This window comes from Musa acuminata, chromosome BXJ2-4 (genome assembly GCF_036884655.1).
Source record: "Musa acuminata AAA Group cultivar baxijiao chromosome BXJ2-4, Cavendish_Baxijiao_AAA, whole genome shotgun sequence".
Classification (NCBI taxonomy): Eukaryota; Viridiplantae; Streptophyta; class Magnoliopsida; order Zingiberales; family Musaceae; genus Musa; species Musa acuminata.
Window position 1 is genome coordinate 46,146,862 of NC_088341.1, and position 24,085 is coordinate 46,170,946.

A 24,085-nucleotide genomic window follows, 5' to 3' on the forward strand; every position below is an offset into this window, starting at 1 on the left:
GAGTTTTTAATCTTTTGGCTTCAGGACTTGGTAGCAAAGCCAGAATATCAGCACCAGTGAGTAGTTTAAGTGTTTTGTGTATGCATGTGCATTTTCTTTTCGGGAGGGTTTTCTGCATCATTAATTTTGCTTATACTGAGGTCGCTTTGTCAAAATGAATAAAATATTTGCCAACCTGCACAAATGTTGAGATCAATTGTAGTTTTTTCTTTTTAGAAAACTGAGTTTTTTTTAAGTAACTGGGACTGTATCAGTCCCCAAACAGAATTCTCCTCCGAGGCTCGATGAGAACAAAAATGCCCTGCCCGAATGGCAAGGTTGTGGGCTGCAAAATTCCCCTCCCCGTGTACATGTTCAAAGCACAAAACATTTAAACTCTTAGCCATCTGAAGTATATTATTACAAATATTTTTCAAATGCTATGGAAGAGGCTTAGATTTGCTTTTGCCACAAATCATCACAGCTTCTAGACAATCAGATTTTATGGTGATATTAATCAAGCTTATCTGGGAAGCTTTCTTAAGTCCATCCCATATAGCCCAGCATTATGCCTGAAGACGTCTTGAAGCCTGGTGCACGTTGCTGCCCTCTAGAATGATAGTGCCCTGTGAATCAGCAATGCAAAAATCAGTACCTGCATATACATCAGGATCAGTGAACAGAAAATAGTAAGGAAGAGAGATCCCTGTTCTGCTCAAGTAGTGAGGGGGTTGAGGAAGATCAATTGTAGTCGAATCTGTATTTTTTGAACAGCAGGGAAATCAAACAAGTAAATGAAATTATTTGATTAAAAGTAATTATGTAACCATATTAGTTTAGTAAATGGACCTATTTGATTTCTCAGTTATCATGTTGTAATTACGTTATCAAGCCACCAAATTTAGTTTTGTATTCAAGCAATACACATCGGAAGTGGGCAAAAATTAAAATTGACTGATGGGTCTACTATTGTCAACCTAAGCATTTTGAGTCAGTGGTTCAAACTCAATGAAGTTAATATATCAATTATCCCATCGGGCCGACTAATGACAATTGATTTCAAAACCGACCTAGTATTATAAGTTAAAGTTCTTTCATATGAATTTCCTATGTTGTTTTTCATTGATTAAAAATTTCACATCATTGCATTTTTCTACTAGTATTTGTATCTCTGATTAACAACCGACTTTACGGGCTCAATTAGCACCACAAATGCCAGAGGTTCCTCGAAGCAAGTTCCAATTTGATGTTGGGTTTGAGAGACAAATACTAGCTGAGTTTGAGAAAGAGAATCAGAATTAGTGCAGAATGACATTGGAAAACCAGCTCTCAAAGTCTGCATCTGCATCATCTTCCTCCTCTTCAATGGTACAATAAGAACTTGTTTTGATGCTAAATATTATTTAGCTATGGATCTAAGGAATATCATTAAAATTGGTTATAAAATATTAAAATGATCTTTAATGGTATCGGATTATAAAAGTATTTTTTTAATATGATCTCATCATGTTGCCGATATTTGCTTACACCTCCATGTTTATTTATGAATTTTTATTCTGAACATTGCCTTTTGTGGATATCATCATAAGAACCTGATAAGTGGTGCAATGGATGTGTTGTGATATACCGTGACCACTAGCATATTGATTATTATCCCCAGAACATTGGTTTCATTACGATTGCCTTATTTAACTCTTTTTCTGTGATGAAGGTTAAAAATATTGTACCCAAACCTTAATGTGGTTGGATCCCTTGTTGAACTGTTTTACCCTTTGTACCCATCCATTAATTGCTATTATTTTAGTCAACTTCTTAACCCACATTATATTTAACAAAGAGATCGAATTACTCATTTATTTGTGTAATTTTTTGGAGGCATCAGCAGGAGATCCAGTATAGATAGCTATGAAGCTGTATCACTTGCTGTATTGAATTATGGAGACAATCCAGTGAAGGTTTGTCAATACAGTCTCCTTTACAATGTCTCTTCTCCAAAGTTAAACAGGAAATCGAGGAAGATTTTGTTTACATGGGCAAACTAATTTCTCACATCGAAATTCCATCATAATCTCCCATGCCCTATTTATTGTTCTTCATTGTGTCTGTGTTTCTTGTCCATGCTGCATTTCTCTCAAATCTGTTCTAGTGGTTGAGTACATAATCATCAGAGTGGTACATTGTTCAATTAAACCTAAACGTAGGAACTAAATACAGCAGATGGGTAGCTAGAGCTGACATCGGTAAGGTGTTTTACATGTTATGTTCAGGATGCATATATAAACTGAAATCATATTCTTTATCCTTTTCAGGCGAGAGATAGTATCCGCCATGAGATGGGATTCTCCTAAACAAAAATTGTGGCAGAGGCACTGGCTATGTACACTAATGATACTGACAAGGCTGTGGCACACTTTCTTAACGCCTTTCAGTGATACACGATACAGTCGAGATCATAATTCTCATACTCAATATCATGCAGAAAGCACAAATTTGCACTTGCAGTATATTATGACCATGTATCTTAAAGTTCTGGTCGACGTTCTGTTGTTCAATTGTGGTGTTGGTGTTGAGCTTTTAGGCTTTCCGACTTGTGGATTGTTTCCGATAACGTCGGTATATTTGATTATGAATTCAATCTAGCTAGGTTGGCAGTGTGATTGATTCGGCAACCAGTGACAGATATAGATTTGATCTCTTCGCCTATGCCACCATTGGATATGTTTGTCCAACATGGAGAGGTAGACAGCCGATTTGCATCAGGCGATTTAATGCACTACTAACACAGTCTTTTTGTTTGTTTTTCTGTTGCATTCTTTATAGGGAGCGGTGTGAGATTTCTTGTTGATGTGGAAGCATGACAACGAAGAGAGACATGTATAGTAGCTTCAGAGCTCCAAAGCTGCTGCTATTAGATTTATTGGATGAGAAGCTCTTCTGTTGCATCACCTGCCCCAAAAGTGCTTTTGTCAGACCACCTGTTGAAGGATTCGGATCTCCAGACATGGAACGTGCATCGTGAAGTTAAATCTTTCAGGTACATAAGCCAATTGCGATGATCAAGAACACAAATTTTCATTTAGAACCGAACTCTCAAAATCATTATATTCAGTAAGGAAATAAAGAAACTTTTGTACACTGTGGATCTTATTCTATTGGTAAACTGACCTCAGGGTTCTCTATTTTGCAGGGACATGTCTGTAATTTGCCAAAAGGAATAAAATCTACCAACTTCGAGGAAGCTACGAGCATCGAGATCGGACTCAGAGCAGCCTATCTCAAAGCCCAATCATAAATCAGAGTGCAACAGTCATATGGGCATTCGATACATGATCATATTAAATAGTCTTATTCATGGGGAAGCCACGATGAGGTTGACAAGGTTGGCTTGGACGTGGAGTGCGCAACATGGTCAGTTCCCCCCTTCTCTCTCCCTCTCTTTCTTTGGCTTTTTGCGTTGAAATGACTATTGGCAGAGGCTTCACCGAGAATCTGATATGATCCAAAAGCGTAGAGATCAAAGCAGGAAAAGAAGTGCTGCTTTTCTCAACGAGTCTCCCCCGCCATTGATGGTCTGATGTGATCTTAAGAAGAACACCTCGTCCTTTCCCTGTGAAGGCTAGTGCATAGCTGCGCCCTCAACCGTGTAAGTTCTTGTCCCCTTCGTTCTTCATCATGCACGCAACCTTTGGCTAAACCGGACGACGATTGACGGGTGATCGGACCGGGTGAGGGTTTGGCCGTGGCCGGAGTGCGAAGGGGTACGTGGAAATACGAGCTCAGACTTGGTTTTCCGAGCTGTGTGACCTTTGGACGCAACAGTGAGAAGGCTGTTGATGCGTGTCTGGTCTGTTTCCTGCCGGATTCTAACTAGTGTATCACCACGAGAGAGAGAGAGAGAGAGAGAGAGATATATATATATATATATATATATGTGTGTGTGTGTGTGTGTGATTGTTCGAAAAAATATTTTTCTTTTTGAGTTTTTTCAGATGATAACTTTTTTAAAATTTTAAAACCACCATCTCTAATTTTAACAAATTTAAAAAATACCCCCACAATTATCAATATTGTTTTTCCATACAAATTCAAAAAGTCTTTTTTCGTCAACTTAGATTATTTTTATCCATAAATATTGTCTATATTGTGTTTTTGTTTCAAAAATACCGGGACATTAAAAATACTATATGATGTTTTTAAAATAAAATAGTATACAGTATTTTGTATAAAAATCAATCCACAAAACACTAAACAATTGTTGTAAAAAATTTTGGATTTAAGCGGAAGAAATGATACTTTTTTAAGGAATATTTTTGAAATATTAGAAATAAGGGGTGATGGTTTAATTTTTTTTCTTTGGTACCATTCAGAAAAAATCCGAAAGAGAATATATATATATATATTTTTTCTGATCTACTGAACATGTACGGAATATGATGGTTAAGATACAAATAAAATTCGAAATCACCCTAATTTGATACATGATTCAGGCCCAAAAATATCATTAAAGTTCATATAAAGTTTAGTCTAATAAGTAGGAGGTCTAGCCAATGATTATTCTATAACATGATTATTCTTTGGCTTTATAGCCTCTGAAAGCTAATAGAAAGATCTCTCATGATGGATTATCGAGGGGAATGAATATTAGCATTTAAGATTGGATGATAAGATGATGGGTGAAGTATTTATTTAGGTCACAGCAAGATTAGGCTGATACAGCGTCAAAAGTGTCGCCATGTCATTGATAGGAAATATTCCCCGTGCCACCCACCCCATAGCATCACCACTTGGCATCCGTGTCGTTGGATCATCGGTGGTTTTAGTAGGGGGGATCCGACACCCCACCCCAGCGTGGAAGAGAACACAGACAACTATTAAACCTGTGACGACGAGCACAGGAGGAACCGATGCTCCCAGCCAACAACTGTGGCAGACAGGTGGAATCAAAGTGAGCTGCAAACTCGGAAGACGACTGATCCTCTCATTGCTCGTCCACGTTAATCTTTTTCAGTAAAATCCAGTAGCATCACCTGAACCAACGTGGAACAGTTTCGCCACTTGTCTCGATTTGTCTCTTCGTCGATCCTTTCCCCGATCGACGGTGCCGGCAATGATAGAAATGGATTTCACCGGTCTGCCTGCACTTACTTCATACTCATTCAATTATTTTCTATTAAATAATATTTATTATATGTGGATACAACAAAACCATATAGTCACTATGGAATAATGCCCATATCTAAATAAATTGAATTATATTAATTATTATTTGTAAAGCAAGGAATGATAAATGGCGAAAAAAAACGAAGAAAACATTAAGGACTGACTAATGATGATTTGAGATTTTGAATCCGAAGTCGTAGCATTCTCCCTCTCGGAATTGCAGTGAGAAATTATAGGCCTCAAAGAAATGTAAACATTGTGTATTTTATGGTGCTATTTTATTGCCCGATGTGATGTCAACCAAATTCTTAGCTATTTAAAGAGCTCGCCCATGTCTTGCGACTCGACACATCGCCACGGTGGAGCAATCTGAGCTGCTGGGAAAAAGGTCTCTTGTCTCGTGTCCCTGTCTCCACCCTTCTCCTCCCCCCTTCCCACCCCTTTACTGGTCTTGCAACTTGCAGCTTTCTTCACCGACAGTGGTTGTGGCCCTGCACTTCCATCCTCTTTAGGTTCCCATTGCTTCTTCTCTCGTGAAGTTGGTTCCCTCCCTGGATTCTGTGGTTGCCATGGGATCTGCAAAGAGAGCTTCCTTCAGTCCACTCTTGGGTGGCCATGGGATGTGATTAGCTGCCGACTCATTCATCCACATGCCCGGTAAAAGGGACGACGGCTTTGCCGGGCACATGAGTGAATGATGCGGGAGGTGAGTCGGATCCCATGCTGCCTTTGCTTGGACTGAAGGGAGCTCCCTTCTCTACTACCCCCCCTTCCCCATCCCCTTGCAGCAACGAAACTGGTCTCCCTCCCTTCGTTTGTTGGTTATCCATCGGTTGACTTGCTGTGTTTGATGTTACTTGATCTCTCTTGGGAGAAGGGTTGGTGTAAGTCGATGATCTATTTATCGGTGGATCTTTTGATAGACAGCCACACCTTTTGTAGATGTATTTTCACTACTTATTAGGGTGTTCACAATCCAAACGATGAAAGTTTTAGGAAGCATTTTCTAGTTTAGGCTTCCAAGTATTTTCTGAAACCAAAAACAGTTGGATTGCCATAGACCTAAAAGGACTTTGGTTTCCTTCACAAACAATGACTATTCCAGCTCTGGGAATACAAGTAGCGAGCGATGAGTTCATCCAATTGTTCCAGTATAGATCAGGGATTCATATTTCCATTGTTGAAATTGTTTTTGACATCGATATGGAGCTCGATGTGGTCCTTGTGTTCTGTGGCAACCATCGACTATATTGTGATTCACATACAGTCCTTTTTCATGCAGGCCAGTCCTTGTTCATGCAGGCTATCTTCTCTCTCTCTCTCTCTCTCTCTATGGTGCATGTAAAAAACCCTAGGACCACCAGCTTAATTGGAACACAAGGATCATTTGAGCTTTCTCTTTATTGCTTCAAGTTCTTGTAGCTCTGCCATGAGAGTTGTGTGTTCAGGATAACATGTGTTCTTCGATGCAGATTTAGTCCATGAGTTATCTTCAACAAAAAATTATTATTATCATGCACTAAGAATGAATATATTATATATATGTGCATAATATATATTAATCATTCTTGTTGGGAGTTTTAGCTTTTCTTGCTAGAAATAAAGACAACCGCACACCATCTGCATGTGAATTTTGTTTTTCTTGTGTTCTTGGCCTTTAAGATTGCGAGGATGTATTCCACTTTCAAGTTGTCTAACTCACACTCGTAAATTATTTCTATAGATATTCCTGCTTTGTTGTCTCTATTCCCGAGTTTCATGGATTGTCATGTCTACATTTTTGGATGAAGGTAAATAAATGGTTAGAGCACTGCAACCCCATTCTATCTCCATATTGTTTATGAAAAGCCTATTTTTCGGAACCTCTCCATGTATTTGCCAAAGAGGAAGGGATGCCTGCTATGTATGTATGTCCTCACGGAAAGCTTTGTATAAGGAAGGATAGATGAGCTTGACATATAATGAGTGCATTCATTACGCACGGCCGCAATTGTCGAACGCCCTTTGATGAATGCATTTGGTCAGTAATTCTTCCTTGTTTCTGTTTGTGAAGTTCAAGTGCTTCTTCGATCCTCACTCAACTGTATTACTCCTATGCAGAAGGAACTAACTCTTTGTGGTACCGACCACTTCTCACCCGAGTTTGCTTCTCGAGTCTACTCCTTGATCTAGTGTTAGATTTCTGGTTCCTCGTATCTATTACACCTCCACTTCAGCTATAACAGCAATCAAGTTTAGCTGTTCTTCCTGAGGATCATGTGTGCCTCCATGATCCTAATTTTATATGAATGCATTTCTTTTGATGCTGTTCTTCCAAATGTCATCTGGTGTTGCTATTCCTGATACTGAGATGTGACGAATCAAGCACCAGGTGTCGTCTGTATATTTTGCTTGACTAGCTAGTTCTTGAAGAGAAGCTGCTTCGATTGGATCTCCGAGTTCCAGTGCGTACGTACGTTGTTTGTTGGCCTTGAAGACATCTCCTCCTTGACGTTGTTGAAGCACGCCATGCATGGTCCGTTGGCTACTCTGAGATGTGTATCAGTCATCGTCTTCTTCAGAGCAGCAGATAGATGATGAAACCCTAACCCTAAGTGATTAAGCTGGCACTTGGGGCTTCCGCACTCGCGGCTTCCTTTCCCGATGCCGTGGGAGGTGGATGGCAATAAAAAAGAGAGATCACGAAGCCTCAAATCTTCCCAGTCTCGCATTGGAAACGGATGTCTGGTTTCATGCTTCGCCTCCCCGGTGGAGCGAGCGCTTGGAGTTCCAAGCAACGTGGGGTGCATGAAAGCCACTTTGGCCCGTTCTGCGAAGCCACCTCTCCATGCTGTCCTTTTACCACCTTTTCCCGAGGCAAAAGCTGGGCGACACTTTATCACACTCGACTGCACTCGCGCCCAGTAGTTGTTTCCTTTGTAACCATCCATCGAGATACTCTCAGACACACATACAGAGAGAGAGAGAGAGAGAGAGAGAGAGAGAGAGAGAGAGAGATACTCTCATACACACACATACAGAGAGAGAGAGAGAGAGAGAGAGATACTCTCATACACACACATACAGAGAGAGAGAGAGAGAGAGAGAGAGAGAGAATCATGAAACGTAATCGGACACAACAAAGTGGCACAAAAGAGTTGCTTTCACCGACACAGACTATTAGGGTTTTGTACTTTGGAGTAGACAGATGTGTGATTCCTGTTGGGATAAAGATCGAGTTTCGTGCGATCAGCAATTTATGTTTTCTTCTTCTTTTCTTCTTTTTCCATTTTTATTATTCTTTGAGAAATTTTTTTGGATTTCTATATTGGAAGAATTGTAATATTTAATTCCAATATTAATGGTGAATTTGTTCCATTTCTAAAAGCTCAAACATTATTTTGATTACATGAGTAGATAGATAGATCATATAATGCCGAGATCTAAATCGAGCAGCCTGAAAGAAAAAAAAAAAATCAACAGTAAACTAAATCTTAAATGGCTTGATTTCTAGCCATATTTGTATCAAAAAGATTCCTTGACATAAATCTTGCACACTTTATTTACCTAATAACAAAGACATGAAAAGATGAATGCCAAACTTGTGTTCCAACAATCGAACTCATGCAAAGCTTTGCTAACTGTTCCATATGTTCATAAATAGTTTACATTTGCATAAATAGTTTCTTACAGTAAGTAGAGTTTTTCCACGTCCGATGACAGCTTTTGTAGTCAAAAGCAAAAGCTGTTCATTGCAGGTGAGCCTCAAATAGTTGTTCTAAAGCATGTTGGCATCAGAGACTTGGAAATTTTCTGGAAATATTTTCGAGAGATACTCCTGAAAATGATTCGAGTACGCTCGGGGATTTAATCCCGAGACCGACGGAGAGTCTGCGTGCAGAGACTTTATAACGTGTTCCATGTGCTTAAGCATGCTGTAAGGTTGAAGGATGTCGATTACCCCCAAGAAGAGGAACACATTGTTGAGTTGATTTTTTCCCGTGGCATGAGTTGGTGGTGCCAAATTGCTTTCCTTTTTCCGAGAGCCAACCGCCCGGGCTGCCATCCTGACACCGAGTATACCTTCGGTTCTGCAACCAAAGATCAGTTTCTGCATTACAACGCCATTTGATCAATACGGCACATCATCGATGGAGCATATGTTGTACAATGGACAAAGAAGAAATAAACTAGAAGATAAATCGACAATCTATATTGGTTCTAATCGGAGAACTTTGATCTGCAAGAATGAGAGAAAGGTATTTTACTCTGTAGGAGAGGATGAGGATGAGTCGTCGCCATCTGATGGAAAACTATGATCTGCATGGCTGTGCTCTGATTCAGCTCCATCTGAACTCTTGTCGCAATCATCTGCGCCTGCACGGAATATGCACTGCACTTGTTAGTAATAATTCCCCCAGCCAAAAATACCAACGCCAATATTATTTTGCATGACATGGAAATTTGTAAAGAAATGTAACCAAAAAATCGGATTTAGTAAAAAATTCTAGGTCCTAAACATTCCTATTATTATTTTACCAATATAGTTTCATTTCCTCATTGCGATTTTTTTTCATCCATTATTTCCTCCATATCCAACCTTCATATTCTTTGGTGCATTTGAAAATAAGTCCTCTATACTTTTAACTCATACACAGATTGAACTAAAAAATATATAAATCCTTCAATTTAATTAAACTACATGTAAGATTCTTTTTTCTAACATGGATTTGAACCCGAGATATATCGACCACGTAAAATTGATGCACCAACCATTAAAATTTCTCAATAAAGACATATCGGTTGAACTTATTGTAACAACAAGGACTTTGGTGCCCAAAGAGAAAGTTCTATTTTAGATATGATCCTAATTCGACATAACTGGATAGGGCCTCTGTTCAATTTCCTGTCCATCGTTTGGTTTGGATCCTGTGCTGCATGGCTGGTGCCTGAACTCAACCAGACCTGATATCATCACGGTATGCATGTGAATTTAACCCTAATGACAATGCATATCTTTAAGAATAAAAAGACATCCAAGACCTCCCACATTGGACTATGATATCTGGTCATATCAAGAGGACTGAGGCACCTAGAGACTATTGAAGCCTGTTCCCTAAGTTAAATAGTTTTTATTATTGAAAGACAGAACATTCAACATGTTTATACCTGCTGAATTTGCCGAAGAGTGGTGAACCTGAAGAAGAGCCTCAAAAGGTGCAGAACAAATATGCATTCCGAGAAGGAGAGAGTAGTGCATGATGCCCGCTTCTTCCAAAAAATTGCAGTCATGCTTTAATTGCCTGAAACAAGGAAATTGAAGAGTAAGCAAACTAAGAAACATCAAGTAGAGCAGAATGGTGATTGACTATAGCACGAGAAGTGTTCTAGTTGTGGGCTATCGAAATGCCTGCTTGATGAGATAGCACCAAATCATAACAAGACTTAAACAGATACAATCCAATGATCAACCTGATAATCATAAAAGGACTCGGACCTATATACTAAAGCTCACATCAGTGGCATTCTCATCACTGTCTGACCCAAGGCAACAAACACGACAAGAACATAAGAAATGGATAGATATATTGTAAAAAGTTAATTAATTTTTCCTAACTACGAAGTATTATAATATGTTTCTTTCTGAATCGCTAGCATCTGTCAGTGGAAGAAATACAATTAACCACACAAAGTCCAATTTATCATGAAATTGAAGATTTTAAGTTCTCTAGATGATTAACAAAGATGATTTGGTCAAGAAACGATATCTTTCAAGCCATAGAAACTTAGAAACTCACGTCAGAAGTTTATGCCGAAGAGATGAATGTAAATGAAAAGTCATATTAAGATCTTCCTCATCTCCCGTTTTGTGCACATGGTGGCTATTCGGTGAATCTCTGAGAACAAAATGCTTGTGAATCTTTAAATCTGACTGAAGAATATTTCCAATTACCACAAAGCGAACCTGTTAAGAGCAACATGTTACATGATTAACTTAGATCTACTATTTAACAACCACTAAATATATAAAGCATAGAAACGATATCCTAGTATAGCATTAGTGTAAAAAGAAAAAAGAATTTAACCCTTTGAATATAGATAGATAAAGCTTTAGTATTTGCACAAAAGACTTCAATAATACAACAAAGATTTCTGACTGTACCGCCTAGTTCACTCTAAGGAGAAGGTTTTCATTTGTTGCATCTTGCCCTCAATAGGATTGAGAAGCTCTACAGTGGCGAATTTTAAAAAAAGTTCTACATAAAAAATTGTCTAACAATATATTTTCAATGTTTATGTGAAACACTGGATGTACTGCCACACTTGTCCTTTCTCATATTCAAACTACTGAGTCAGCTTTTCATTAAGATGATTAGGTATATATGGTATGACAAGGCTCCACAAGACAATCTGGTCAACTAATTAGTACATAAAACATCAACAAACAGAACTAGAGAAAAATGTGCACAGTTTTCAACTTTGCTCACTTCCACCAATCCCTGACACCTCTTCCCTATTACTATTTAGCCAAAGGGAAAATATGTAAATTTAAGATCTCTTTGCTCTTTCTCTGCCTCTATTGTGACCTTCAATTTTTTATATTGTCTCACTTTATAGTCACAGGTTACATGTCTCTTTAGAGACGTGCAAATTTCCTTAGATGAATTTTTCAATTTAATCAATATCTCTTATTGGTAATCACGCTATCTCAAACTTGCAATGATTTGTTTCTTTAACATTTTACATGATATAGAGACCTTCTTTTTCCAAATTGCATTTGGCCTACAAAAATGCAACTAGGCTTACAATTGTCTCATAAATCCTTTTCCTAGTCTAGGGGTACATGATAATCAAACAGCATCCTAGATTTCCCTATTATGACAGTTTTAAATTTGCTTCTTGTATATTTGATATAGATCCAAAACATTAAAATTCTAGATCCCCTTTATCAACAATGTCAAAACTACTACTGAGAGAGAACTTACAATAAGGGAGATCTCGCTGAGATATAGAGTTTCTTGCCGGTGCTGAGGTCAGAGTGAAAGAATAAGCTGAGGCTAGTCAATTACAATAAGAGATTACTTTTTGATGTTGACTATTGATAATGGCATGGCAATGATTTCTAAGCTCCTAATGGATGCATGCCTTTTCTTTCTTTTTGTTCTTATCCTCTTTTTTAATACAGGCATGCCTGTCTCATCTTGATGGTGTTCCAAAGAATAATAACATGAACAGGCTGTCTGGCAATCAGTGAGGGAGAAATAATGCTGCCAACAAGGAAATTCTTGCCTATGAGAGCCCTGTAATTTGCAAGGGTAAGATCAGAAGAGACAATAGAATGGATAGTTGTAAAAATATTCCTTATTGTTATCTTCTTCTCCCTCATATAATAGTCCATCCATCTTAGGGTGAATTCAAAGAAAGATTGGTGGTTTAGGAATAGCAAGCCGTAAGTTGCAGGTAAAGTCTAATTGTCAAACGTTTAACTCGTTGATTTTATATGGAGGGCCCATGTGTAACAAATTCAAATGTAATTCTCAGGATATAAATAAGTCTTTCCTGTCATTGCTGATATACTTGTCAGCAACAACTAAAACAATTTTCAGTAATAGGTGCAGTCAAGCCCCAAAAATCTGATTTGCAGTTTTTCAGGCTATATGAGAAATTAGAAATCAACTCTATCCAACTTATTTAAACGGGATCAAATTTTCTGTGAAAAAAAACCATAGGACTTTATAAAGACTTTTCCTACCTTTAACAACTGATTTGCAGTTTTAAACATTTGATGCATTCATATGAAAAATAAGCAAACACTCTTATCATCATATGAGACCAGAAGTTAACTCAGATATATCATGTTCTACCTTTTTTCCACCTTGTGGCTGAACAACATGAAGCCCATAGAATTTTGCAAGTAAAGTGTTATTGTACTTCTTCACATGGTGATAATATTTTGGCAGTAGTTCTAAAAGGGCCTGCAAGAATTATTATATAAACATCATATCTGCAGCTGCAATATATTTTTTGATGTACTAAATGAACCTTGCATTAAGGCTAATCATTATGTTAACAAGAAACATGTTGATAAAAAGGCCCTCTAGAAGTGCCAGATAGCAGGAATCGTGTAGATAATTAACAGCTATTACGTAATGGTAAATATGATCAAGTGCAACATAACAAAAAATAAATGCATTTTGTTCTTCTCCCCAGGTTTACTAGTACCTAATCACGTTTTAATAATGTTCTCTACTCAGGTTTACTAGTACAAAAATAAATAGTTAAATGCATTTATTTTTTTTCTTCTCTCCATCTACTCATATCATATACCATAGATTTCACATGAGTACAACACAATTTACAGCTAGTTGAGTGGCTGAGTCAACTCCTTGTCATAGTTGTCACAAGATATCTAACATGAAGTTACATATCTTTTTTTCTAATCATTACATCATCTAAGCTGTTTTGAAAGGTTATTTCGATGTTTTAATAGCAAAAATAGCAACGTTCAACTATTCCAGCAAACATGACACAGTCAAATGATCGGGAAAAATCAAATAAAGCAACCAATATGAGCCGAGAAAGGAACTGAACCATAAAGAAGACTATGAAAGTACCATAAAGGAGACCATGAAAGTACCTTCATGTGAGATTTGCTTATGATCTTTAAGGCAAACCTATTATCACTGGATAAATGGAGAGAAGAAACTTTTTTTTTGTTTGAAAGGTGCCTTAAGGTTTCATGACCACGTATCACATCGATGTATCCATTAATATCAATATCCTCAAACTCTTGAAGTTTCCTACAAAAAGTTCAAAAAGAGTATGTACAACAGTAAATTCAGTGGAGACAAAACAGCCCAGTGAACTAAATGGTAATGCAATATCCTAAGATGACAAAGAATGTTTCTTAGAATCATGGCTAGCCAAGAAAATATCATCAATAGTTCAATCTCTCTTTAAATTTGCAGATACAAATGGCAAGTATAGACTAATGAAAAACGATGGTGAAAGTTGTATTCTGCAATTAACATGCCATAACCTCTTATATTTAACAAGTTCACATTAAAAAGGAGATAAGATGTATTTTGTGCCTACTCTTTCATTCTTTAAAATCTTATAAACAAATGATAAACACAGGACATCGTTGAATGCACTTTGTCAATATCTGATTGCAATTTGTTGCAAAGAAAGAAGTCATTAATATCTAATATTTATTTAATCAGAACAGAAGATTAGCATGCCCTCTTCAGAAAAAAGGTTTTGGCAAGAGTCACTGTGAACCTGAAAACAGCAGTACTGTAATCTGTCCACTCAAACTCAGTTTGTGTGCCTTTAGAATCAATAGAGCAGCGTAGCAAAAAGGTCGAAGTGGAATTAAAATCATGATAAGAAGGTTCCTGCTCCGACAGCACCAGATTTTGCTCCATGTTTTCCTATATGCCAAACAACATATAATTAATGACCTGTGCACTGCAAAGACAAGATTTCACAAGATTCAAATTTTATTACGAAAATAAACAGGGAAATTGATAATTAAATCATATGGCTGGAAAGGTTCAGCTTGCACATAGAGTAGTAATATCATGCAAGCATAAGAGGAAACCTTGACTTAAACTGATAACAGCTTTCCAACTCGCTAGTTGCTTTGTGAATAAACAGTTCCAGTTAATATATATATATATATATATATATATATATATCACTTGTAACATAAAATTCAAGAGTGTTTACATTCCATGATTGCTGACTGCACAGTTACCATTGGAAGAGAACATCTAAATTTCAGAAATTGCAACAGCAATTTGTTATTCTACTGTATATCCCAATTTGAAAGCCAAAGGTCATATGACAAAAATTATAACTAAGAGAAAATTGAGTGGTATAGCGTGTACGTAACCTCTTCCCTAAAACTATAGAAGAGAAATTAAATGAAACCTTTTGGTCTGTGCTTGATCCACTATCTCTCTATTTTAGTTGATAATATAAAAACCACATATAAACTAACACCATATGAACAAAATGAAGTAAAGCAATTCATGTTAGATGCATTTGTACAAATCCTTGTCTTGAAGGAAAACAGAGGAGGGGGGGGGATGGGGGATAGTTAGACATTTGATTGTGCAGAGAAGATGCCATAACTCCATTTTTATGGTTTACTTCTACAGGAATCACGTTCATTAACAGCCTATAAAGTGGCAAAATGGCTATGAGAAGATTTCTATCTTTCTACAGACTACTTTTCATCATATTTGGAAGTTTTTTTGTCCCAGTATCCTCACACTACAAGACAAATGTGCATAAGCATACGAATGACTTATGAAGAAGACAACACTGTGTCATGCTCGATACATCAGATTTGTTGATTTGTCAATAGTAACTTACATTTCATCTGAACTGGCATCTGTCCCTATTACCCACCAAAACACCAACCAACTAGAATAAGCTGTTTCAGATCAGAGCAGCTAACTATAAGCATCAGAAAGATTATAAAGCCATGGCGACAAATTTTTTAAGACCTGTTTAAGTTGTGCATACCGAGTTCATCTATGATTTAGCAGCAAGAAGCTGGAAACAGTAATCAAGAAGGAAAAAGGTAGAACTGTTTGGTAATTGACAAAATGTAAACCTAACATTGGAAAGAAATTGGCAAACTTACCAATATAAAAATGAATAAAAAACAAATAATAAATCAACAGCGAGTCAGCAACTATAAAACACCAAAACTTCGCCTAGTCTTCGATTTGGCAACAGTTGAAAGTCTTTCAGGTCGAGACCGCTCCCGTCGAATCCAAGGACCTACAGCACCTCTGACGCAAAGGAGGCATCTGTTTTCGGAAATCAAGAATGCTACTGGACCAATTCCAAGCCCGCGGCAACGGGATGATCGAGGGCACGGAACCAAAGGGGCGAAGAGAAGAAACCGGAAGGGAAGGGGAGACAAGCGTCAGGAACGTACCGAGGGAGGCGTTATCGGGTGGAGCGGGAGCGGAGGCAGGAGGCAGGAGGCGTGGAGTGGGAGTAAATGTGGAGGGCGGATGTTCTAAATAGGGGGAGAAGGAGTCGAGTTCGAAGCAGCCGGCGAGGGTAGGGCTGGGAACAGCGTGGAATCGATGCGTCATCGTTGGAGGAAGGGAATGGAGGGCCGACCCAACGCCCTTTTCGTTGCTTAACAACGAAGGTGGCGGGGAGCGGAGACACCGGTTAAGACAACGTCTTGGCTTCGTAGTTACAGCAGTTTCCGGCTGTTAGGATATATATATATATATATATTGAAAAATTTGAAAATCCAAAACATAAAAACTGAGGTTTTCTTCAAAAAAAATATTTTATATATAACTTATTTTTGAAAATAAACTTTTTATTTTTTTTTCTCGTAAAACCTCTCCTATTTTAATTTTATCCAAGAGGATCATCAAGGCTTTTCTTATATATTTATATATATATATTTTCAATTCAATCTTTCCTTTAATCGAACTAAGTCATTTATTTACAGCGGACAACCCAAAATCTCGATAGATTCAAAGTAATATTATATTTTATTTGTTAAATGAATAAATAATATTCATATATATATATATATATATATATATATATATATATATATATATATATATATATATACATATAAGTAAAAATAGTCATAAAATTGAAATAATAAATATTTAACAAGATTGTGCTATTTTTAAATTTAATAAAAATCAATAAAATCTCATTAAGAACAGTATAATTAAACAACATAATTTTTTATAAAAATTAAATGATGAAAACGAAATTTGAGCCTAAAATTTAGGCTGATTTATCACTACTATATAGGCTAATCAGTATATTCAAAAAAATAATTTTATCCAAAAATATTATGCACTACTTATGAATATTAAATAGTTGTTATATCGAAGATCAATATGATGATATAATTGATGAAAGTAAAAGAATAATATATATTTTTAACTTAATTTGCTCTAAAATGAGCGTAACTACTCATTTTTATGTTTTAAATAGGTGGTCTAAAATAAGGTACCAAATATATTATAATTAAGTAAAATATTTCATGCATTATAATCAAACTAAAAACTCATTATCCATAATCGATCGAGCTCATGTAAAGTCAAATTAGCTTAGAAATAACGATATATTAAGTGTGCATACTATATACATCAGTATAATATTTTATGGGAATATCCTCTTAATAAGGAACTTATTTTTTTATAATCGCTAATGATCGTAGAAAAAATGCTATAAGAAAAGAATTTTTTGGGTCAAACTTTGCATGATTCATCAAAACAAAGTAAGTTGCTACTATTATTGTACCAATTATCCAAATTAAGATCGGACGATCGAACCCAATTTGATCCTAATCAAGTCACGTCATGAATTTGGATGAAGCTTCATTTATTAGACATCTTCTATGATCGATTTCTTAAGTCAACTATTTATATCACACTTTTATTCCAAATTGAGATCAACTCGACCAAAATCGATGCTAACACTTTCCGATTACGGTCAACCCTAATAGCATATGATATCACATAGACATATATATAACATCTTTTCTTTGCGTAGCTGCAAAGTATTCCTATCTTCTAGAGGTGGAAGAAGGCATGCCAAAACAACAAAATTCCTTCCTATAATTAGTCAACAATTCCACATTGTTACTAAACAATATGATCATTACAACATGACCATCATAATAAAACGTATTTTCATACATCATGATGAATTATTTATTGATTGTAAGTTTAAATTATTTCGATAGCCACTCAACTCTTAACATTTAATACACTCGTATCATGTTAAATTATTTTATTTGAATCAAAAATATATCAAGGTATAAAAATAACTAAGAGTTTTAGCTATTAATTAGCTATATATTATATATATTGTCATGTGTTTGTAACAGTGGCACATACTATAATATAACAGCATAAAAGTGACTGTTTCATGATAACGGAAGAATATAACGATTTGGAGGTGCATACCGTTATATGAACTCCAATTTTACGTTCCTTAAAGCGTTATCATAATATATCACGATTCGAAGGTGCTCGTAACACCTGACTATAACAGTTTCAAGGGGAAAGGGGGTATGTAAAGGCATGTATTATACGTCGGGAAGGAGTGGGGTTATTTAGGGCTCCGAAGACGACTCTTTTCTCTATCTCGGTCGGGAGAGGCGGGAAGTTTGCTCTAATTGGACCCAACCCTTCTTCTCTAGTCCCTCCTCTGACCTTACAAGAGTCCGATAGGGTTTCGTTGTCCCCGGATTGAAGCGATTGCGACCTCTCGATCCTCTTCCTCCTTCTTTCGCAATAGATCGTTCGGGCGACGGCGGGAATTAGGGTTCGGGAGGGGTTTTGGGAGGAGGAGGAGTAGGGAGGATGCCGATGGACGCGGCGGTGCTGGATGATATCATACGGCGACTTCTGGAGACCAAAGGCGGGCGGGCGGTCAAGAATGCGCAGGTGACGGACCCGGAGATCCGGCAGCTCTGCGTCGCGTCGAAGGAGGTCTTTGTCAGCCAGCCCATTCTGCTGGAGCTCGAGGCCCCCATCAAAATCTGCGGTAAATTGGCAAAACAAGATTTGATTTTTATTGTGGTTTCGAATCCTTTGCTTCTTCTTCTGTCATCGGAGGCACGATGTGTTCTTTTGCCTATTCTGCTTTCTTACGCGTTCGAACTGGAGCGTCTTTTCGTTTTCGGTTTGATATCCGCTGAGACCAAGATTGATTGGTCCTGATAACCGAAATCTTAGTTGGAATACCGATGCCATGACTGTCATCCTTGCTTAATGTGTAGTTGAAATGGCTTGTTCTTGTTATCTTTGCCATGCGGCCCGCTCCTACTTGTTTTATTTTTTATGGCGCCGAAGAAAGACTTCTGGTCAGATTTCTTATATCTTTCATTTGACACATGTCGTTGATATCTGTATGGTGTCTGGAACTTCGGCGTGCTGGTGAAGTCTCTGACTAATAGTTTGATAATCTTGGAGTTCTAATCGCATTTGCTATAACTAGGTCATAATGGTTGCCACATGTCTTCATACCTGCCATAAACATGAAGTTTCTAAGCTAATATGTGTGTAGTTTTCTCTTTTTCTATTGCTGCGTTGACATGTTAGCAAAGTATGACATCGGTTCTTATCTAGGCACCTACTGCTACTCTCTAAGCAGTTCCTGTAAGATATCATTTTTAACAATATGAATAAATTGTTTTCTCTTTGCATATATGTTCAAACTTTGGAGCAACCAGTCCATAACAATTTGCTTCTCTTTTTTTTGCATTAGCTATGAATTGGGGTCCAAGTTAAAACTGATAATTAATAATGCTTGATTTTCTAGGTATTACACAATCGTGTTTCGATATTATATATTGTTCTCAGTTTGAGATTAAAGGGCTGTCGCTATGTGGTCTCTATAATGCAATGAATGTAACGGATTCCAAAGTCCAGGTTTTTAGAAAATGATACTGGTACCGATACTAATCACCACTCGATAGTTGCCAAAGGTGTTAACCTTTTTGAATCAATCAAGTTTAAATACCTTTTATAATCTAGTTAGGGGCTTTGGATAGGGTTAACAATAAACAAAAAGCCAACTGAACCATATCCTCTTTTCCCCCTCATTGTTCTGTGATCTTGGCTATGGAGTTCTCTTTCCTTTCTTAGTTTGTTTGGCCTCTGGTTCTCCTAATTGAGGTTCTTGTCTGGTATCATGTAATCTAAAGAAGATGAGCCTAAGGGATCTTATGTAGCATAATACAGTTGAGATTCTCTTGATGTCTTTTTGTGTGATGACCTTAATTTATTTTTAAAATTGAATTAGTCCAAACAAGTCTTTATTGGTCACTTTGGCATAGAGGTCAGTACGTAATCATCCATGTTAAAATGAAAGGTTTGATATGCGGGGGCATTCTGTCCGATGGTTGTGAAATGTTAGAAGTTTATCATCAGAAGTCAGAGCACAAATCATTTTGAACTCAAAACGATAAGATGATTTGGTTGATGAGCTGCTGATACAGCAGTGGCTATTGTGTGTTAGAGGATTGTAAGCATTATATTAACAGCCTTCCTTTTCATATATAATGGAGAAAATTTGGTCTACTTGCAATAATTATGTGGTGGCTAAACATTTAATTAGACTGTAGAGTGGATTGGATTCCAAGCAATCATTTGATAGATCCATTGTAGTATTATGTTGCTTAGTTACTCTACTGAAAACTGTGGTGCTAAAGCTTGTTTGTATATTAGTGTGTCCTTAATGATGTCAAAAAGCTGATGTCTGTTCGATTTTTGTGCCTTGTCGGAAATTAATTGGGATTCTTTGTCCTTGCATTTTTTTGTAGTGTTTATTGCTGCTATTTTCATAAGAATATGTAATTGGGACAAATGCTATTTCACAAGAAGTTGCAGCCTGATCCTGATCTGTTCTCTACATGTCTAGTGCTTGCGTTGTTACTCTCCTAGAGAATTGATAGTTGCCTGATAAGGATGCGGAACACAAATTTTTGTTTGTATTGTACCAATTCAGAAATCCATCTCAACATACTAACTTTGGTGACTACAGGAGATATTCATGGCCAATATGCTGATCTTCTTCGCCTTTTTGAATATGGTGGATACCCACCACAAGCAAATTATTTGTTCCTTGGGGACTATGTTGATCGTGGTAAGCAGAGCATAGAAACCATATGCCTACTCCTTGCTTACAAGATTAAGTACCCAGAGAACTTCTTCCTGTTAAGGGGTAATCATGAATGTGCTTCTATTAATCGTATATATGGATTCTATGATGAGTGCAAGAGGAGATATAATGTTCGATTGTGGAAAGTTTTTACGGAATGTTTTAACTGCCTTCCGGTTGCTGCACTTGTTGATGACAAGATACTGTGTATGCATGGGGGTTTATCTCCTGAACTAAAGAGCTTGGACCAGATCCGAAATATTGCTCGTCCAGTGGATATTCCAGACCAAGGTCTCCTTTGTGACTTGCTATGGTCAGACCCTGACAAAGATATCGAGGGTTGGGGAGAAAATGATAGAGGTGTCTCTTATACTTTTGGGTCTGACAAGGTGGCTGAGTTTCTTCAGAAGCATGATCTAGATCTCATCTGTCGTGCCCACCAGGTTAGCTGTGGTACACTGAAATTTCATTTAGGTCGCTATTCATTTTGCCTAGCTGTTGAAACAAACACAAACAGCATATTGGAAAAGGATAGACTTTTGTTATGCTTTTGCTCAATTTAGTAGCTCCAGAAATGTGATTCTGATGTAGTATTGCTAACATCGAAGCAGATGAATCATAGGACAGTGATCTTCAGTAACCGTCCGCTTGCTGGAAACTTTATTGAATGAAAAAATCCAATCCAACTGTAATGCATATGGTTAATATCTTTTGGCAGGTTGTGGAAGATGGCTATGAATTCTTTGCAAAGCGCCAACTGGTGACAATATTCTCTGCCCCAAACTATTGTGGGGAATTTGATAATGCTGGTGCTTTGATGAGTGTAGATGGCACTCTGACCTGTTCGTTTCAGATACTTAAACCAGCTGATAAGAAAAAGGGATTTGGGAGTATGTTAAAACCAGGAACACCTCCCAGGAAGGTAATAAATTGGAGAACATATTTCACTAGTCATGGCTGCATACTATATTATGGATGATCATTCTGCAAAAATATGATATTTTGTTTTAATCATGTTTTTTCAGATATTGCTCAATAATTATTGGGACTCTTCTCTTTCACATGTCACTGTTCATTTCTTTCTTCATCTATAGAATTGTAGATAATGGATTCCCACTGGTCATAAAATCCATATCATTCATGCATAAAAATTGTCACTAGTTAAGTGGCTTTTACCAAAGATGATAATGGCATGTTATTTTCATGCATTGAACAAACTCTCTTTAGATATCTTTATATGTTAGTTGTCTTAAGGGATATATTTGTTTTCCTATTTTTCAAATCATCTGATGGGTTGGGTGTTTTGAGTTCTTAACCTTTTGGATTTTTTCTTTTTAATTTTAAGGTGGATGTATGCAAGCTGACATAATGGTTTACAGTGAATGGATGTGTTTGGTAACCTGGATATGAAGCATATAAATCAGCAAATCTGCATAGTCCTCTGATCATCATCTAGGTTGGTAGAAGTTGCTGATATTCGGACTATAGCGTGGAGCCTGACATGCAATTAATTGCTGCCGCTATGGTTTAATTTGTGGGAATCTGTTTCAGGCCCTGATCTGGAATTCTTGTTTTTGCTCCAACTTGATTCGTGGGTGCCTTTTGCATTTTGTCTATTGAAAGCTGAATTTATTTGTCATGTCATCTTCCTAACATGGAACTAGGATTAGTATTTTTACATAGAACATACTCCATAACCATGTTTTCTTCAAAACCTTTCAAAATGTTGATTCTGTTGGAGCTTATTAAATAATAGTCTAGAGGCCTCAAAAGTTACTACGGTGCCATCTATTAAATGTGCCTCAAAATTTGTCATTTGGTTTTCGTGGTACTTCTGTTTGTTGAGTAGAACCAAATATGCTATGTGAATGGTCATCATGCTGGAAGGAAACGTTCTTTTTAATCCAGTCCTTGTTCTGAGTTTGAATTTAAGAACTTGTGACCTTTTAGATGCTTATTTTTGTCATATATCAAAAATGAAATTATATTGTCTGGTTTTTATCAGGGAGGGAGATGTTGACATATGAGGTCATTCGAGGTGGGTTCTATTCTTGGGACATACGGAACCTTGCTTGAGGAGACGGCTGCTTACCATTCACGGAGTTGGAGTTTAAAGACAGAATCTGCGACCTTTCACGATTGTTCTGACATTGCCTGGCTGCCAAATGTTGTAAAGCTGAATGCAAAAGATAACCTTGTGGTCATGCCCTGTCTTATATTAGTTTATGTAGTCTTTTAGTTGTTTAGCTCCGATCTTAGAACTCATCAAATTGCTAATCATGATCTATTGTTGAATGCTTGCTCATTTGCCGAAAACTGTGTTTATTACACAAATGAATGAAGGAATTTTATAATGTGTCGAATTTTTCATGTCCTTCAGGGATAGTAAGGTTTCTTCAAAAATCTTTCCTTCAAGGTTTGTCTTATTGGTTTATATTGATGTACCAACCAATTAGTGGTATGGTACGTATCGATATATCATGTGTTTGTATGGTGTGATGGTGAGATGCACTGGCAGTTTGAAAAAAAGAAAAAGATCGAAAGTGGTTTTATGATTTTTTAAAAAATAAAAAAAATTGATTAAAGTTTTTAAGTTAAAAATAGATATGAATTTAATATAATTTTAGTAAAAATAATTTAAATTTGAAAGGATAGTGGTATATATTTTTCTAAGGATTTGAAAAGTAATTTTATGATATATTTTAAAGTATCTTTTTTATTTTTATATTAAATTATTTATAAAAAAAATAATTTAAATTATTATATTTTTTAAATAATTTAAACTTTAAGATTCAAATAAATCAAATAATTGATTAATAGTTATATCTGATTTTATCATTAAAAAGAATGATGGAGGTCCTCGATCTTATATATGAATTTGATATGTTTATCATATTAATTCAGAAATTGATCCCATGACATAATATACTAATGTATCAATGCATTGATGAGATAATTATGATTATGGTATGTATTGGTGTAGAGATCGGATAATGTCAGAACTTTTACGTGAGTGAAATATTATTTTGTATAATATATCACTCACTAAATATTCTTCATAATATGATGAGTGATATATTATTTTGTATAATATATCGATGTTGGTTATAATATTCTCCATAATATGATGATTGTGAATACGATAAGCTTCACTCTATGTTTGTCGTATAAGCTCTATCGCATCTGCTAAAAATCATACACTACTTTCCTTTTTCCCTTTTGTATATAAACTTAACTAGTATCTCATTGAGTTTTATGATCTGAATCTTGGGTGACATATGTAAAATAC

The 24,085-nt window shown here is 36.6% G+C and overlaps 2 protein-coding genes across 2 annotated transcripts; one reads left to right on the plus strand and one right to left on the minus strand.

Annotated features, from left to right (window-relative positions):
- Positions 1–8,719: 8,719 nt before the first annotated feature.
- LOC108952598 (phosphatidylinositol 4-phosphate 5-kinase 10-like) lies at positions 8,720–16,324 on the minus strand. The gene is made up of 8 exons (XM_018824947.2): positions 16,076–16,324; positions 14,401–14,552; positions 13,757–13,919; positions 12,984–13,094; positions 10,917–11,083; positions 10,288–10,421; positions 9,387–9,495; positions 8,720–9,209 (listed from the first exon to the last, which is right to left on the minus strand). The coding sequence occupies exons 2-8, from the start codon at positions 14,544–14,546 to the stop codon at positions 8,897–8,899; spliced, it is 1,143 nt and encodes a 380-aa protein (XP_018680492.2). The 5' UTR covers positions 14,547–14,552; positions 16,076–16,324; the 3' UTR covers positions 8,720–8,896.
- Positions 16,325–18,231: 1,907 nt separating this feature from the next.
- On the plus strand, positions 18,232–23,166 carry LOC135611270 (serine/threonine-protein phosphatase PP1 isozyme 6-like). The gene is made up of 4 exons (XM_065106853.1): positions 18,232–18,678; positions 20,680–21,239; positions 21,515–21,718; positions 22,802–23,166. Exons 1-4 carry the CDS (start codon positions 18,495–18,497, stop codon positions 22,814–22,816), a joined length of 963 nt encoding a protein of 320 aa, XP_064962925.1. The 5' UTR covers positions 18,232–18,494; the 3' UTR covers positions 22,817–23,166.
- The last annotated feature ends 919 nt before the right edge of the window (positions 23,167–24,085 follow it).